The 19,256-nt window shown below is 35.0% G+C and overlaps 1 protein-coding gene across 6 annotated transcripts; it reads left to right on the top strand.

Moving 5' to 3' along the window:
* The first annotated feature begins 4,435 nt into the window (after positions 1 to 4,435).
* LOC104102356 (pentatricopeptide repeat-containing protein At2g22070) lies at positions 4,436 to 13,459 on the top strand. 6 transcript variants are annotated; one of them, XM_009610052.4, is made up of 5 exons: positions 4,436 to 7,064; positions 8,011 to 8,119; positions 9,743 to 10,285; positions 12,417 to 12,731; positions 12,881 to 13,459. In XM_009610052.4, exon 1 carries the CDS (start codon positions 4,579 to 4,581, stop codon positions 6,934 to 6,936), a length of 2,358 nt encoding a protein of 785 aa, XP_009608347.1. In that variant the 5' UTR covers positions 4,436 to 4,578; the 3' UTR covers positions 6,937 to 7,064; positions 8,011 to 8,119; positions 9,743 to 10,285; positions 12,417 to 12,731; positions 12,881 to 13,459. The 6 variants fall into 6 exon arrangements, with proteins under 6 accessions (XP_009608347.1, XP_009608343.1, XP_009608346.1 ...); XM_009610048.4 differs by having other exon boundaries at positions 12,293 to 12,731; XM_009610051.4 differs by having other exon boundaries at positions 12,293 to 12,742.
* Positions 13,460 to 19,256: the final 5,797 nt, after the last annotated feature.

Here is a 19,256-nt window from a genome sequence, read left to right as displayed (position 1 = left end):
CCTTAGAGAAGGTGACTTTGATTCAACAACGACTTAAGACTTATCAGAGTCGACAAAAATGCTATACAAATGTACATCGACGTAAGTTAGAGTTTAAAGAGGGTGATCAAGTATTCTTGAAGGTATCGCCAATGAATGGAGTTATGAGATTTGGGAAGAAGGGCAAGCTAAGTCCTAGATTCATTGGTCCATATCGAATCTTGAAAAGGATTGGTGAAGTAGCCTACAAGCTGGAGTTACCTGCATCAATGACTTTGGTTCATCCTGTTTTTCATGTATCGATGCTACGGGGGTATGTGCCCGACCCTGCTCACATCATCTCACCGGAGGTAGTAGAAATAAATGACGGTTTAACTTATAACGAAGAACCGGTTGAGATTCTTGATAGGAAAGTCCGTAGGTTGAGGACTAAGGACATAGCTTCAGTTAAAGTGTTATGGCGTAATCATGATGTTGAGGAGGCTACTTGAGAGGACGAGGAAGATATGAAAATCTGATATCCCCACTTATTCACGACTTCAGGTATGGCTATTTTTTTGTTTTTTGAAATTTTAAGTTTAGAGTTTATCATAATTGACTTCCATGAGATAGGTGATTGATTGGTTCATCTATTGTACATGGTTGTTAGACTTGTCTTATGGTAATAAATATTATTGTTGTGATACCGATAGTGGCTATAGTGGTGTTTTGAGGTATATGAGGTTGTGGATATATTTATGGAGGTAGTTGTGATGAGTAGAGGCGTGTGGGGACTTTCATATTGTATTCTCGTGGTTCACTGGCAGGTTGAAAATTTTGGATAAGGCCTATAAACAAAGAAAACTCTGTCAAAATTCTTGAAAATTTAGAGAGTTAGTGAAATTTAGAATCCTTAAAAGTTGAGGAGTTAGGAAAGACATGGAGATTACACTATTGGACTTTAATACGACCAAAAATTTACATTCGAGGACGAATATTTCTAAGTGTGGGAGAGTGTAATGCCCAGTGAATTTTCTTAATTAATTCGAGTTAATTTATTAAATAAGAGATATATGGTTATTCGAGTGGAACAAGGTTATTGGAATACTTAGGGATAATTTCAATAGTTAATCATTGAATTAGTTGAGGTTACAAGGTCAACAAATATATTTGGAGCATATCAAGTTTTTATGTCAGAAGGGCCGAAATTATGGGAACTCAATGGTATGTAGCTAACTTTGAAGAATTGGAATTTAATTAGAAAACAAGGATTTTAAAATCCTAGCCTCTTGCTGGCAACGGAAAAAAAGGATTTAGACAAGTAAGGATTTAGAAAAAAGTAAAAAGGTTGTTGGCTAACAAAGGGACAAAAGGGACAAAGGGATTAATTATTAAAGACAAAAGCAACATGTAAAGTTGGGGAATGGAATAAACAAAGTTGAAGACCAAAATGTTATTTCAATGATGGATGCTGCACTTGATGCTTCGCATCTCCATCGCGTACGAAATAAGTTGGAACCCAGTGTGAGGCAGTGAACTTGTCCCATAGTGCCAAAGTTGGCGTCCGCTCAGGTTGAAAGAGCTGGTACGCACACGATGAAGCATGCGACGCGTCCCATGCGGCATCCGAATTTTGAAGCCTTTTAAAGGCAATTACGGGAGGAGATTGGTCTTTTATTTTGGGGCTTTGTCTCTGAAGACATAGAGAGAGAAAATATCTCTCTACCATTAATACACCTTTAAGGTAAGAATTTAATTCTTTCTCGGTAGATTTAGTTCATTAATTACATCTCTTAACTTTTCAACTACATGGAAATTATAGATTTCTGAAGAAAATCTCAAGAACACTTCAAGAACTCAAATCTTGGAAATTCTAGGGTTTAACAAAGAGGTAATCCCTTCACTCCAAACTTGGGTATTATACTCCATGGACATAATAGAGTATATTTATGAAGTTAAATTTGTATTTAAACATCTATTCATAAAATCCCTAGAAGCTAGTCTTGAAATTGAAGAGTTGATTGGTAGGGATGATGAATAGTATTGAGTCTTGTTTGAATGATATTATTTTGAGTTTCTAGTGGAACGACTAGATCCCATAACAAGTGTAACGAATAAGTTGGAGTTAGAATTCAAGGATTTATCTTCAAATGATGAAATGAGGATTTTTGCTATACTTATGAAATTTGAGCCGCGTGGATAGGGCAGCTCTACATTTCCCATTGATGTTATTTGGTGAGACTCCACACTAGTATTCGTGGAGAACTTTATTATATTACTATCCTTTTTAACCACTAGGTTATACCTTGGTTGACTATTCCATTTTGTGTCATAGAGATTCCATAGACAATAGTAGTATTCATTTTGGGTTGTAATCCTATGGTTACTTACATGGCGTGCATGAATCAAACTCTCTTTTATCTTTATGAATCTTTGACTTCAAGGGAAAAATATTTACCTAAAGACATTATTCATGTTTTGTCGTATATTTTAAAATGATTGTAATTGAAGAGGCTTTCACATCCTCCTATTAGGCATATGGATGTGTATTAATCTATGAGATGGTTCACTCGAGTATGGTAGAGTACCGGGTACCGGTCACGTAGTTTTAGGGTGTGACAAGTGCTCTATAAGAGCACCACGACATAACACTTTATAAGACCTCATGGGAGAGGCTCAGGTACCTGAAACTATTTAGATCTCGGTAAGTTATGTCTTTAATGAGTGATGATGGAACCGATGCAAAATGATCGTCGACGATAATTTTAATATAATATAGTGCTCAATATTATTAATATTGACGAGGATCTTGAGCTCAAATCTGTCATGAAATTTAGACAGATAAATGATTGGCCAAATGAAAAATACGCAATGAAAATTGACTTCACCTGAAAAATATGAAGTTGGACGAATAGTCCCAACACTTGAAAGTATAAAGCCAGTGGAGGTATATATTGTGTTTTTGTGCGAAAAAAAATCAAGTCGATAGACATAAAGACGACTTGTGTCACAAGAAGATTTGTAAATATCCTGGCATTGGTTATATATAGACATGTTCTCCTGTGGTGGATGTAGTCATTTCAGGTTTTAATCTGGCATATGACAAAATTGATATGCGTATAATGGAAATCATTGAAGGATTTAAATTGTTCTGAAGCATATTAAGTTTCCCAAAAAAATTATTAAATAAAGCTTCAGCAAATTCTTATGTGAATTAGAACGATCATGGCGTGCATGATATTTTTTTGTGTCTAGTGCAATTGGTGCACTAATGTATCTTGCTAGAACTATGAGCACAACAATATGCAAGCAATATATAGTTTTATTCCTATATGAAGATATTGTAATACTATTTGGATTATAGCAAAAGGAATCCTTGATATAGATCTGTTTATTCTAACAAATATTGCCAAAGTTTTGTTGGTTATGCAAATGCAGGCATTTTCTGAAGTTCGTTCTTCAAACAATCTATTTGTATATGAGGGTACTGCCATATTATTATTTCACAAGGCAATCAATTGTTGATACTTATTTAACAATGTCAATATACTAGCAACTGATATATCAAGTCACTCAACACACAACCGATGTGTGACTTTACTTTGAAGAGAAGACTCCAATAATAGTGAAAACGATGATGTTTGCTTATCTCAATTGAAAGAAGTATATATTGAAGGAGACAAAATAAATCATATATTTCATCAAAGTTCTTTATTAGATATAATCTTCACCGAACGGTGAAATAGATGTTCAATGAATTTGTTCGCTTGATAATTTGGTGATTCTATTCAACGAAGCATGATCAACCTCAACATTTGAGAAGTTGGTATACATGATTGGAACACATCATGTAGGTGAAATAAATTGATGTTTTCATCAGGGGGAGGCAAATACACGTTGTACTCTTTTTCCCTTAGCTACGGTTTTATCCCACTGGGTTTTCCTGGCAAGGTTTTTAATGAGGCAACAAGCCATGCGTATTATATGATATGTGTACTCTTTTTCCTTCACTATGATTTTTTTTCTATGGGGTTTTTTCTTAGCAAGGTTTTAACGATGCACAATAACTATGGACATCGAAGGGGGAGTGTTATAAAATCTTGAATTATGGTGGATGTCCATAACCACCAAAGGAGTAACGCTCACTACTATTCTCCATTATCTCCATAACTTTCACTACTATAATACTTATAGAGTTATGATTGTAACTCCATGATCTTCCTTAATGATTTCAAATGCTTAATGACATATTCAATGACATATTTCTTTATTTTTCATGCCTATATAAAGGTCTTGTAATAGATTGAAAGATCACACAATTGAAGAAAAAATAAGAATCTCTCCTCTCTTTCTCTCTATATCTCTTAGCTTGTTCTATATTGTTACTTTGAGCTATATTTCATCACAAAATATTATTTTTTCCTGATTAAAAGAAATTTCGTAACAAATAAAAGGTTTGGGGATAATCCTAGCAGCCAAACAGATTATAAGGCCACTTGTCTCGTCCCGCCAGTTCATATACATTTAGAACTTCAAAATTAAATTAAGAAAAACTAAAAAGTGATGAAACTAGCGGAAAACAAAATTTAAATTGCATAATCGTTCCTTATTATTCTTCAAATGAATCATCAAACCTCACAATCCTTTGGTTCTCAGTCACATTTCTACGTATCACTTCTCCAAGACAGCCTGAAAACAAAAAAACCATTTGCCATAAAGTTAATCCATGGCAGTATAATCAAATCCGGCCTCCATTTAGGCGTTTTCCTTATGAATAATCTCATCAATGGTTATGCAAAAACTGGGTTTTTATCATATGCTCGTAAAGTGTTTGATGAAATGCCTGTGAGAGATACTTCTTCTTGGAATACACTTTTATCTGGGTATTCGAAACAAGGTTCGGTTAACGAAGCATATTCGATATTTAAGGAAATGCCATATCGCGATTCTGTTTCGTGGACCACTATGATTGTTGGGTACAATTTGGTTGGTCGTTTTCAGGTTGCAATTCAGATGTTTCTTGAGATGGTTTCTTCTGATGTTTTGCCGTCCCAGTACACGTTTACAAGTGTTCTTGCTTCTTGTTCTGCAATTAGAGCATTATACGAGGGCCAAAAAGTTCACTCCTTTGTTGTTAAATTTGGGTTGAGTAGTCATGTTTCCGTGGCAAATTCTCTGTTGAATATGTATGCCAAGTCAGGTGATGCAAATGCAGCTCGAAATGTTTTTGACAGGATAGTTGTGAAGAACACCTCAAGCTGGAACGCGTTGATCTCGTTGCATATGCAGGCTGGTCGGGTGGATTTAGCACTGGCACAATTTGAGCAAATGGATGAGCATGACATAGTTTCGTGGAATTCAATGGTTACAGGCTATAATCAGCACGGCTTTGACGTTCTAGCTCTTAATATGTTTTCTAGAATGCTTAAAGAATCTTCACTGGGACCTGATAGATATACTTTAGCTAGTGCTTTATCAGCTTGTGCTAATCTTGGGGAGTTAAATCTAGGAAAACAAATCCATGCTTATCTTATCAGAACTGAATTTGACACGTCAGGAGCTGTTGGGAATTCTTTGATTTGTATGTATTCCCGATGCGGTGGGGTAGACATTGCTCGAAAAATTTTGGAGAAAAATAGAGAGTCTAGTCTAAACGTCATTGCATTTACTGCACTACTAGATGGGTACATAAAGCTTGGTAATATAAGTCCAGCAAGGAAGATCTTTGACTCATTGAAGGACCGTGATGTGGTTGTCTGGACAGCCATGATTGTTGGTTACGTTCAAAATGGCCTCTATGATGATGCAATGGAACTCTTCAGGTCAATGGTTAAAGACGGGCCAGACCCCAATAATTATACTCTAGCAGCAATGTTGAGTGTCTGTTCAAGTGTGGCATCCTTAAATCATGGTAAGCAAATCCATTCAGCAGCCATTAAGTCAGGGGAAGCATTATCAGTTTCTGTTAGCAATGCCCTGATAACTATGTATGCCAAGGCTGGAAATATCAGCTGTGCAAGGAGAGTATTTGATTTGATACGCCTGAACAGAGACACGGTCTCTTGGACTTCCATGATCTTGGCTTTAGCTCAGCATGGACTTGGAGCTGAAGCCATACAATTGTTTGAGGATATGCTTGCACTTGAAATGAAGCCTGATCATATCACGTATGTTGGTGTTCTTACTGCTTGTACACACGTAGGATTGGTCGCTCAAGGTCGTAATTATTACAAGATGATGAAACAGATGCACAGTATCGAACCCACCTCCAGCCACTGTGCTTGCATGATTGATCTCTTTGGTCGTGCTGGGTTGCTAGAAGAAGCACAAGACTTCATAGAGAAGATGCCAATTGAACCAGATGTGATTGCATGGGGTTCACTTTTAGCATCTTGTAGGGTTCACAAAAAAGTGGAGCTAGCAAAAGTTGCAGCCGACAGATTGCTTTCAATTGATCCTGAAAATAGTGGGGCCTACTCAGCACTTGCTAATGTGTATTCTGCTTGTGGAATATGGGAGGAAGCTGCCAAGATCAGAAAATCAATGAAGGATAGACAGGTCAAGAAAGAACAAGGATTTAGCTGGATTCAATTAAAAAACATAGTCCATGTCTTTGGGGTAGATGATGGGCTTCATCCGCAGCGAGATGCTATTTACAAGACAATGGAAAAAATCTGGGAAGATATAAAAAAGATGGGATTCATTCCAGACACCAAGTCAGTGCTGCATGATCTTGATTATGAGGCGAAAGAGCAGATTCTTAGACATCACAGTGAGAAGCTTGCAATTGCATTTGGGTTAATAAATACCCCGGAGAACACTACTTTAAGGATCATGAAGAACCTTCGAGTTTGTAATGACTGTCACTCAGCAATCAAATTTATCTCCAAGCTTGTAGGGCGAGAAATTATTGTTAGGGATGCCACTCGTTTTCACCACTTTAAAGGAGGTTTCTGCTCTTGTCGTGACTACTGGTAGGGCTCAAACCAAATTTTATCTAGAATTCCACATCAGAGCTGCTGAAGAAAAGTAAAAGAAAAAATCTACAATGCTGGATGCTACAAAAATAAATAAGGAATCTGAGTTTGAGCAACTCATACATAAAGGTAAACATTACTCTGAAGTATGCCTTCACTGATGGTATTCTTGTACAGCTTTGCCATCTTGTAAGTTGCTCCATAGAATGGGCTTTTAGCTATACTGTTCAATGATTCATGAGGTCTGACCTCTAATGGTCAAAAGACCTTCTCATGGTCAAAGTAATGTATCGAAGATAGACCCTGATGGCTTGATGGTTTTTACTAAAACACACTGGTCAGGTAAAGTGGCTATCCAGTTATAGCATTTGAACAAAAGACTGTATTTTGAGCAGTATTTTGTTAATTTTCTGAAACTGTAACAGACATGTATGTCGTCCGCGCTACATATATAAAGTATTTGATAAATTCTAAAATAAATTAAAAAAACAGATATTTTTGTTTGTTCATCATTGACAGACTCAAATGGTATTGATGGAGCATTGGTTCTGTAGGATTCTACAAAGCTAATCTATTGGATGAACTTCTCTCCCTCTCCCTCATCTCTCAGTACACCGAGTCAGGAACGTATGCAAACTGAATGCATCTACAGTTTATGCTGTTTCATAATTTTTATCATTTTATATAAATCACCTCATTTGGAGCCAAACCTGCAACTTTGCCTCATTTAGGAAACATTCTTTTGGCTTCCTCACAGATTTTGAAATGCTTTTAGTTGGTTATTTTTCCTTTCTCTTTTGCCATTAATAACACCAGATATGTCTGCACTATTATCACTTGTAGTGGCATCTTCTCCCTTGCAAAGCTTATAATTGGTTCTTTACTAACAAGTCTCAAGCTGGATTAGCAAGGCCCTCAAAAGATGAAATAAGACGGAAGCTATTTTCCATGAGAAGTCTATATTTACTGACTTTTTAAATACGACCAAAGTCCCATTTCTTCTAGTAAACAATTTAAACAACCATGTCAAAGTGTTGCATACAATCAAGATCATTAGCTTATGTTGTCATTGCAGATGCAGAATACATGATTCCACTTTGCTGTTGCTCTAGTTTGTGGCTACATGCAGTGGTGGAGCAGGTCACATTTCTAGATGGATTTTCCGACATTTGTCTCATAGTGAGGTAAATTCATCTCTAAATAATGTAGCATTTAATAGCTGATGGATTTTCTCATGCATCGACCGAAGTGATTCAAATTATGGAAAGTGATGTAAGAAACATTTTGTATATATTAGTCTTTGCAATCATAGTGAAATAGATGGTGAATCAATAGTGTCGACCAGGTTTGAAGAAGCTCGATTCACACTTATAAGTACTTTGCCTATAGGATTATGGCGCGGTTGCATGCCTTGCCTGTTAGCAAAAGGTCAAGATATCAACATTTGTACTTTTGCTTGTTTCAATACTAGCGTTCGATCCTGATTCTCACAGAAGCCTTGAGATGTTCAAAGACCATATTGTAATATATCTTTTTCCACATTCATTGAACCATGTCAACTGTCTACATATGCTCAGTCTATGTTTATGTTTGTTTCTCTATATGATGCTCTCCTATTCTTCCCTTGTGAATATGTGTGTGCTTTCTGTCCTTGCTCCATCCTTGTCTTTTGTATCTTTCCATTGTAAATGTTACAATTTATATACTGTTGTGTTCCTTCTCTCGATGTTGCTCTTGCTTATCTAGATGGACTTTTCATAGGTTCTTGGTATGTTGGTGGTGGTGGAGGATCTCAAAAGTTGACTTTTTTCTAGTTGTTGTCTCATTGAAAATGTCATTTTCGCCTAAGTTGCTCCGACATGGCAGTTTAGGTGCCGCACCCGTGTCGACACGACACTAGTATGGGTGTGGGTATGGGATCCGTACCGGATCTAGGGAAACAATTTTGGGTACTTTGACCACGACGGACAGAAAAATTCGAGACGAGATACAATTTGATTACCGAAATCAAAACTAAAACTAGGGTAAATTTGAAGAAAATAGCATAGCTTATCTAGGAAATCAATCTTTTACTATCTACAACTTGAGAATAAAAAGGAAATCCACACTTTACAAGCTATACGTAAGTATTCCACAAAATTTCTCATAAATTAGAGAGATTTATATTATTTAAAAATATTTTTAGCCGGATCCCCGCACCCGTATCCGTACTAGGATCCGTATCCCCGAATCTTAAAATTTACATCTTGAAAGATCCGACCTCTAGATCCGCACCCGTGTCGGACACCCGCACCCGTGTCCGAGCAACTTAGATTTTCGCTATACTGCATCCAAAACTGCTGTCTTCTTCACCTTACTAGCTGATCATTGTTGGTCTTGAAACTCTCCGAAGCAAACAGTGTGGTCCCAGCAAAACTTTCAACAAGTTTAACGGACTTCTGTCAGATAAGACTGACATGGTAGATCTGCTCATTTTGGAGGGATACAAAGTGGTGCTCTTGCACCAAAAAGATTCTTGTTTTTTCTTTCTTAAAGGTTCAGATTTCTTGTAGTTTAGAGGAAAATTGTAGACGATAACCGTGATGTAAATAGGCTATTGGAAACATGGCATGAAACTGGGTGAGGAATGACTCCTTTATTGGTAAGAAATTGAGATGTTTCCTTATTCGTTCCATTTATCAAGCAAAACCCCTTTTTGTTATCTCGTTGTCGGTCTTCGCATTCATTTATCGTGCTATATTGCTCTTTAGTTTTTGTGTTCAGTTACTCTATTGTTTTTGACATATATAATGGTCTTTGTGGTTCAGATCTTTGACTGAGACAGAGTTTGACTATTTCACCGTTAAAGTGTACCATTGTGGGGCCTTAGTTCAAAGACCCTAGAGGAATTATATTCTCTGACTTTGTAGATGGTGAAGGTCTTAAATGCTGCAGTTTGGAAAAAAAAATGGTCAGAACAACTTGGCCGAGAAATGGGAGTTGATTATTCTTTGGCAAAATCATATTGAAGACTTGTACATTTCCAATCTTATTAAAGACTTGTTTGAGGCAATAGGCTAATACTTTGCAACATTGAGGCTGGGTTGCGGAGATGCAGAATTACAGATTGTTTTTGAGCCCTCGAACATTTTCAATGGTGTTGGCAGTTTAATCTCTTTGGATTTTCAACATGACAAATCTCAATCTGAGAATTTGATCGGGAATGAGGAAATGATATTTGATTGTAAAGAGATCCAGGGATTCACACTATGGCGGGTCAGAAGATCAAGTATAGGCAACAAAGATATCAATCCTGAAGGCAGACTTCAAACATCATGGTGGGTGATTGATGGTTGGAGGTCCGACTGAAGGTAGGTATACTCATCAGCTGCATTTTTTTTTTTTTTTTTTTTTTTGTGGGGAGAAATAAAGTAGAATTTAAATAGGTATAAGTATCAGCTGCAGTGTCTTTCTAGGCAATTTTATTTTATGTGATTTTAGGTCCATCTCGTCCATTAAAACACCTCCGGTCACCATATGTCACACCTACAATCCAATGCATCTAGAGGTTGTTGAATGACCCCTCTAAATCATCAAAAACAGTCTTCTCTTATTTTATACTCCATGGGTGCTACTTACATGTTTTGACGAATGTGATCATTTTTAATGTTGTGTAACTTGTATGACTGCATATCCATCCTAAAATCAGCATTTATGCTCTACCCATCTTGTGTATATGTTGGACCCGCAACATTCACTCCCGTATAATATTGCCGTTACTATTGTTCTATGGAACTAGCCTTTCACTGGTAGGTAAATCCTCCTATTAAATAATACTCCTGCCGCATTTTCCATTTCAACCATCCTATTTTGATTTTATGGGTACTATCTTCATCAATCATACCGTTCTCTTAGAACATCGAGCCTAGATCTCTGAATTGTTTACATTTAGGCACCACAATCCCCTCTAGTCTCATCTCAGCATCACTTTTTATTTTTTGGCTAAAATGTACATTCAGTTGGACTTCTACTTATTCTAAAACCTTTTCTCTCTAAAGCGCTTCTCCATAGTTCAAGCTTTTAGTTGATACCCTTGCAATTTTTGCCGGTTAACAAATTTGTCTGAAAAAGATTGTTAGTTAGCTCATCCATAAGTAGGGTAAAGAAGTACGGGCTCAATATCGATATGTAGTATGAAACAGTTATGAGAAATTCCTTTCTATATCGTACTACTGTCAATGGTTCTTTTCAGCCAATTATTTTAATTTTGTCCTCGTAGAATTAACTTATTTGCATTTTTAATTTTCCTTTCTCGATAGCTAAATATAATTGATTAAGAAAGACTTTTAGCTTATGTGTATTGATGTGTATATTTTTCTACACTATCATATTAAACTAATTTACAACAACCTATTCAGAGTGAGTGTAATATATTAACATGAAATATGGAGTAAATAATTTATTATAATAAGTTAAAATATTGAGATACAGTAAAACTTCAAATCAAGAGCATTTAACTTTGGTTAAACTTCAGGAATTGAAATCACTTTTGAGTTAATTGAACGTTAAAATTATTTAACAGGTACCAAAAATTGGAATAATGCAATAACTCAAGTATTAAAATTTTATTTTTTCTAACTTTAAGTTTAAGTGATCTATCATAAAAAGCATCAAATATTGTGGTGGAGTTGTAACTATTCTTCTATCCTTAATCAGAGGTCTCGAGTTCGAGCCATGGGTGTGTGTAGTTGCCTTTGGTAGGGAGTAGCGGTGAAGCCACACTTTGGTTAGGGCGATTAATTGACCACCCTTTGTTGAAAAATTTATACGCAAAAATTAAACTGCGTATATAGGTAAAATATCAAGTTTTAGAGGTATATAACATATATTGAACACCCTTTGCCAGGAATTGTTTATACTTCTTTCAAGTTTGAACACTCATGGAGCCCTTTATCCCACCAAAATAGGACTTTCTAGTGCGAATCCCGATTTGCCTGATCCTAAAGCGAGTACCAAACACTGGGTGGGAAACCAAAAAAAATTTATCATACAAAATTGATTACAATATCAGCGCATAAAAATTAAACCCAAAGGAGTAAAACAATCTCTTAAAATTGTAAAGTAGTATTCTCTCTATATTAAAGTTTAAGGGGTAAGTTTGAAACTTCTCAAATTTCTCCTCATATAATTGAATTATTTTCCTTTTCTGTTTTGCTTTCCTGATCGCTAAATCTACTTGATTAAGAAAGTCGTTTAACATTTGTGTATTTACGTATATATTTGCCTAGACTACCATATTGACCTGACTTATAAGAACCAGTTTAAAGTAAGTGTAATATGCTAACATGAAATATAGTCTGAATAATTTTCTATAACAGGTTAAGTTACACAGATACGGTAAATTTCCAAAATAAGAGGAATGCTTGCAAGTATAGAGTCAGCTAATACAATATGTTACCAAAGAACCGACTTGCTTTATAACTGCTACATCTATAAATTCAGTTGTTTTATGAGAGAACCAACAAGCTCTGCAGCTTTGGGAATGAGAACCAGAAAAGTGACAAAGTGGTCAAAGAAGATGGGTGGTGTGAAGAAATGGTGGGGAAAATGGGTAGAAAACTTGAAGAGGAAGAAGACAATTAGAATAAGAAGAAGAGCAGTGACGAAACAGTTGGGAAAGAAGGTGGTGAACAGGAGGGTGAAAGGAATAAGAATGAGAAGAAAACTGACAAAAAGAGTAAGAAGGGTAGTGGTTATGTTACCATGGAGAAGAAGAATTGAGCAAAGGAGAAGAGAATTGCAGGCCATAATTAGAAGGTAAATACAAAGTATGTGGCCCTGGGATTGGGGAAGACCTCGGTTGGTACCTTGTCAATACGTATATTTTAGTTAAGTCATTTAATCGATATTCCTTGGAACTTTGTGATTGGTAATTGACATGTCTGTTCTTCCTTTTTTATATGCAGGGGCAGAGCTGAATGTTCAACAACATGGAGAGAACTAGTATATGAAGACAATAATGCTGATATTCAGAGATAGCTTCCTTCTGCATTCTTCCTCACCAAAGCAAGTGTCTTTATTAGTATTTGATAGTGTATCAGTACTAAGCAATTCTTGAATTTATCATATAGCGCGCAAATGGTGGTGTATTGTTTTTTCTTTATCTTTAGTTTAACTGTTCTATTGACCATTTGCGATAAAGTTTGCATAGACTAATTAGTTTTATAACGTACATTCATATTGCCAGAATCCACTGTAATTTGAGATAGACCCTCAGTTTTATAACGATCAACTATGGGAGAATTTCGAAGACTTCCCTTCATTAGGTTCTGGCTTAGTTGACATATGGACCAAGATCTTATTTTCTTTTTTCATTGGATAATTCAGAGGAAAATTAAGGACTCTAGTTCTTTTCAGAACTGGATTGCTAGAGTATTAGATATTCCATTCTGAATCTGCAGATATGTAATTAAATTGAGCTTTGCTCAAAGGTACATTGTCCTGTTTTTTTCTCAAGAAAAGAACCTATTGCTATTCTAGGTGGAGATCTTTTTTTTATGCCTAGATATGTACATCTTAATTTTGGATGCATAAGCAAATTAAGGGAGACTGCTTGCACCTTTCTTCCTTTAGTACCATGAAGCTCTTTCAATACAAATGTACTTGTATCACAATAGTATAAACAATCAAGAAATGTATATAACAAAGTTTTACGAATATGATCGATAGTTGAAATCAACAGAAGATAGATCCCAAAAATCAAGTAAAATATTTGAGCATATACATATGATCGGTAGTTCTTTTTGGTTTCTCATCCGGTGTTTGTTTCATATGATCGATAATTGCTATACTGTGAGTCTGTTTTCCGTAGCTAAAGCTAAATGATTAAGAAAGTCGGTCAACTTCGATGTATTGACCTATATAATTTTCGACATTCTCATATTAAGTTGATCTACAACAACCTATTTAGAGCAAGTATAATATGCTAACGTAAGGTATAGAGAATATAATCTACTACTGCTAAAAGATTAAATTACAGTAATATCACAGATTTACAACAAGCTGCCCGGATTTAGTCTACTATGTTACTAACATACTAAAATATAGTTCTTAAATAATCTACAATAATATTTTAAGTTACATTAGAGTGACTGATGGAGTATATTAATATAGTAACTAGAGAAACAGTCTGTAGTACATGTGTAACAATTTTTGAATATTATCGGGTAAATTTCACAAATGGTCATGTAATTTGATTTTTTTTCACGAAAGTCATATAACTTTGTTTTCCCACACAAAAATCATAAAACTTTTACTAAGTCACACAAAATCAAAGTGACCGGAAAATACAATTTTTCAGTAGTATTTTCTTATCCCACAATTTTTTGTTTTTTATTTTTAGTCTAATAAGTAATAATCCAATTAAAATAGGAATGACCCAACCCGACCCGATCACCCGACCCAAAACCCATATATATAAACTAAAATGATAATAAAAGTGAATCCTTCAAAACACGATACGTCTATCTTTTATTTTCTTTCAAAAATCTCATTCAAATTGATAGTATTTTTGTTTCAAGTGCTCACTAATTATACTTTTATTTCTTTCTTTCTTTTGTCAGAATCTCATGCATTCAAATTAATTTTTTTTGGAGGGAAGGATTCACTTTTAGTATTTTAATTTATGTATATAGTTATTGGCTAAGTTGGATTGGGTCATTCCTATTTTAAGGAAAAAATATAAAAATAACTAGTACCGAAACTAATTGCATTCGCTAGCAAAAAAAATAGAATATGTATATTATATGCATATAATACACACACACACACACACACACACACACACACACACACACACACACACATATATATATATATATATATATATATATATATATATATATATATATATATATATATATATATATATATATATATATATATATATATATATATATATATATATATATATATATATATATATATATATCGGATATTATTTTTGGAAGCGATTAAAAATATGTATTTCTCCTATTTTAATTGGATTATTATTTACTAGACTAAAAATAAAAAAATGTGGAATAAGAAAATACTACCGAAAAATTATGTTTTTCGGTCACTATGATTTGTGTGTTAGTTAGTGAAAGTTTTATGATTTTTATGTGAGAAATTACAATTATATGACTTTGGTGAAAAAAATCATAGCTATATGACTATTTGTGAAATTTACCCAATATTATCTCGTGCTAATAATAGATACTACTATGTCATTCTTGAATTCAAGAAATTAAATTAATGTGCCGTAAACGGTGGTGTATTGTATTATTTCTGGTCCTCTTCAGTTTAGCAATTTGAATACATCAAATAGATTTGTAACGTACATCATTTTGTTAGTGCCAGAATCCCTTCAAATTTGAGATGGACCCTCATGTTTTAATTCAAAAGGTCACAAAATTAAGGAATGTAATTCTTCTAAATTCCGAGGGTTATAAATGGTTTCAGACAGAGGCGGGTTCAAAATTTGAAATTTATGAATTTCTACAACAATCTCAAATTATATATACAATAATAACTAGATTCACAGTCAAATATTTATATATATTTAGTGAATTTCTCAATAAGGCTTGAACAAAAATTACCGGTTACGGGGGCCCATAAGCTTAAGGTTAGATCCGCCCCTGGTTTTAGGCAAAAATCGACTTGGAAGAAGCCTTGAAGGCTTGATTGCTGGATCAAATTCGTCGTTAGGTATTCCCTCGATACCGTGTTGCTTTTCTGTAATAGCTTTCATTAATGCAATCAAGCTTTCTTTCATTCTCAATTCTCTTTTTTGTTCTCTCAATTGCTCTTGACATTTGTTTTCCCGTACGGCACTGATAATCTCGTTCAGCGTACGGAGGGGACCTCAGTTGACGGATAGTAACTCCACAGACAGTGATTCCTTAGCCTTACGCCGCACTTTCAAGGAATCTCAGGAAGGCGCCGCGTAACATGATGCCTCTTTCTCTTTCTTTTCCTTTTGTTTTATCTCTTTAATTATATCATTATTAACCATGAAAGCCAATCATTATGTAATCATTACTCCCATCATTATGCTCCCGCTTTGGATTCTTTTCTTTTTCCTTTCTTTTTTTCTTTCGTATTTATTTAATTTTGCTCCAAATCTTTTTATTTTTATACCGTTTTATTCCTACATAGTTAAAATATAATATTAACATAAAGTAATATAATTAATACTCAAAAGCCAATTAAAAATACTAGAATGTGAGGCAACAATGGGTATCTTCTGGCCGAACATCAACAAGAATTAGTCAAACTTGAAGAAACAGAAAAACATTTCATTAAAGGATTATTGCATATTCATGTGCTTGTTATAATTTAATCAGACACATGTAATGGACTAATCCTTTAATTACAGCTAGATCTGGCTCTACTAGCTAGTTCCATATCCTAAAGGATTATGTTTGTTTTGTGTTTTATTTCCCACCTGCAGCCGTACTGAGACCCAACTAAAAGACTATGAATGTTTGTGCTTTGGAAGATGACCTTCTCCAGGGGATGGAGCTGATTTGAAACTCTGATAAATTCTATCAACTTCAACAATATTGTTACCCTCAAGAACACTATGATCTGTTTCTGTAATAGCCATCTTCCTTGCATCTAGGGGTATTAAATTTGCACAACTCAACAATGTAAGAAAAATGAGCAAAAGGCAAAGGTTTCTCATACTTAACTTTTTTTACAATTTCAAGAATTGGAAAAGCTTTGACTACAAGTATTGAGAATAGGATGATTGTTTTGGGATCCATGCCTTTTATAACAGGGGAATGCATAGATTCTAAAATGAATCAACTCTCACAATTCTACCAAAATATACACAAAATCTTTTGGAGATTTACGGAGGGTAGCTAATCTTATAATTGTCTATGCATATGGTAAACACTTAAAGTGTTTATAGGCTAAAATCAACTAACAACCATAAAATGGTCATTTCCAACTTATAATCTTTCGTTAATAAGCATCTTTAGTTTGACCAATTTTTTAACTATATTATCCTTAATAATTATTTAATTCTAAATGTCACGACTTCAATATTCCACCGTAGGATGTAGTGATGACACATAGTCTCTAAGACTAGGTAGTCTAACATGCATGGAGAAATAGCGAAAATAACAATAGAACTTCAATTTTAAACCATCTAGCTTTTATAATAGAACTCAACAATACCGTTGACCAGTGGCGGAGCCACCTTACAGGAAGGGGTGTCAAATGACACTCCTTCGCGGGAAAAATATAGGTAGGTAAAAAAAAATTATATGTATATATACTATGTATTGACTCCCCATATTTTTTCGGTATGTTTACTTTTATATATTTTGACACTTCTTAATAAAAATTCTGGCTCCGCCACTGCCATTGACAATAACTCCCAAAATCTGGTGAGACTGAATCACAAGCTCTACACGAATATACTGTAAAATCCCTAATGCATCATCGTCTAAATAAAGAGTAAGCAGTAGAAAAATAAGGACAGAGGGTGACTCCGAGGTATGCGAACGGCGGGCAGGTATACTTTGAAGTCTCCAAACTGAATTCTCTACTCACTGGTGCCTAGCCTAGGTCGAGGTATCTGGATCTGCACACTAGGTGTCATCACGACATCCTATGGTAAGAGATTGGGGACGTGACACTAAAAGTACCTTTCGATGATAAAACCCTTAACTTTCTCTCCACTTCATAGCTACCGTTCTTCCTTTTTCTTATAAATATAACTCTAAATTTATAGAAAAAAGAGTAATTTAGTTATTTTAATCAAAGAACAGTTTATCAGTACTTTTTAACCAAACGCATCAACCGTTTATTAGTACTTGTTTTAGCACTTTAATCTAAAAATGTAACTACTTATATAAAAATTGTTTCAACCCTTAAAGTTTATCAGCTATTTACCATAAGTTAAGCTAACCCATACTGGCTCAATATCTTATTAGACTTTCGTAAGTATGTTGAACGTATAATTTAGTTGTTGCAGCAAATAAAGTGACAATTGCATTATTTCCATAATTTGGATGACCGTTTAAATAATTAACTTCTGGAGTTTACAACGTCCAAGTTATCAATTCTGCTAGAATAGTATTTTACACTTTGTGAAAATTCTCTAAATCAAAACCTTTTTAGTTCATAACAAAATTGGATACACAAAAGCACATAATTAGGATTACCCATACAAAAAGGTATACAAGCCAGTATTTCATTAATTTTGACTACAGGTTAAATGGACTCTTTTTGTTAGTACGTATTTGCAAATCTCTAGAAAAGGAAGTGTATACGGTCGAAATAGATTTCGGCCTTCGTACGATTGATCGAGGTCGAAATATAATGGATCGAAAAAAGACTTCGTAATATCGAAATGGGTTCCGAAGATGGTACAAACAAGCTTCAGATTTCAGGTATAGGTCAAACACCGAGTTCGAAGTCATTATTGAGCTCAGGTCCGAATCGAATTATGATGAGATGATTTCGAGCTTAAGGGGCAGAGGCCAACCGGGACCGAGTCCGAATCATCACCTGATCCCGAGTCCATATCGAGCTCTAGAAGCAATACCGACCAGCACCGAGGCTGATCGAGCTCGAGCTCACAGACAAGAGCCGTTGCAAACATACTAAGGGAGAGAATCTGGGCGGAAATTAGGGAAAAGCTGATTTATCATGGGTTCTTCACTATATATTTTTAATTATATCTAAAGTAGGATCCTCCACTATAAAGAGGATGTCTACATTTCTGTAGAGGGCAGGTTTTTGCTTACATTGTAATTCAAGCACCATATTCTCATATATTCAAGGATTATTCTTTTAGGCTTCATGAAATGATTCATTTCGTTTAGTCCTAAAAATCATCTTCTTTCCAACCTTGTTTATTTCACATTCTTTGCAATCCATATTCGATATTTCTATTTGTCCTTATGGTTTGTATTATTCTATATAACATATCCTTAGAACTACGTACAAATTCAACTCTATCCGTTTTTCGGGTAAACAGTTTGGCGCCTACCGTGGGGCTAAGGATAACATTGGTTATTTGATATGAATCTGCAAAAATACACCGTTTTACGCTTGTTTCCGAAATTATCTTGGATTTCGGATTAGCAACGACTAACTACCAATCAAATGGCCTCACCTATCGATAATGAAACTGGTCTTCAAGATGAGAACAATAACTTGACACCCTGTACCGAGAGACCACTTGTCAACACCGTTGGAGCTTGAATCGAAGTGCCGATAGATATCAATTCGCATGTGGCCAATGAGGCAAACCTACATTCTGAACCTAAAAATAACATTCAT

Source organism: Nicotiana tomentosiformis, chromosome 5 (genome assembly GCF_000390325.3).
Source record: "Nicotiana tomentosiformis chromosome 5, ASM39032v3, whole genome shotgun sequence".
In the NCBI taxonomy this organism is placed as follows: domain Eukaryota; kingdom Viridiplantae; phylum Streptophyta; class Magnoliopsida; order Solanales; family Solanaceae; genus Nicotiana; species Nicotiana tomentosiformis.
The sequence above is the reverse complement of the archived record's forward strand: the minus strand, read 5'-3'. Positions and strand labels throughout refer to the sequence as shown.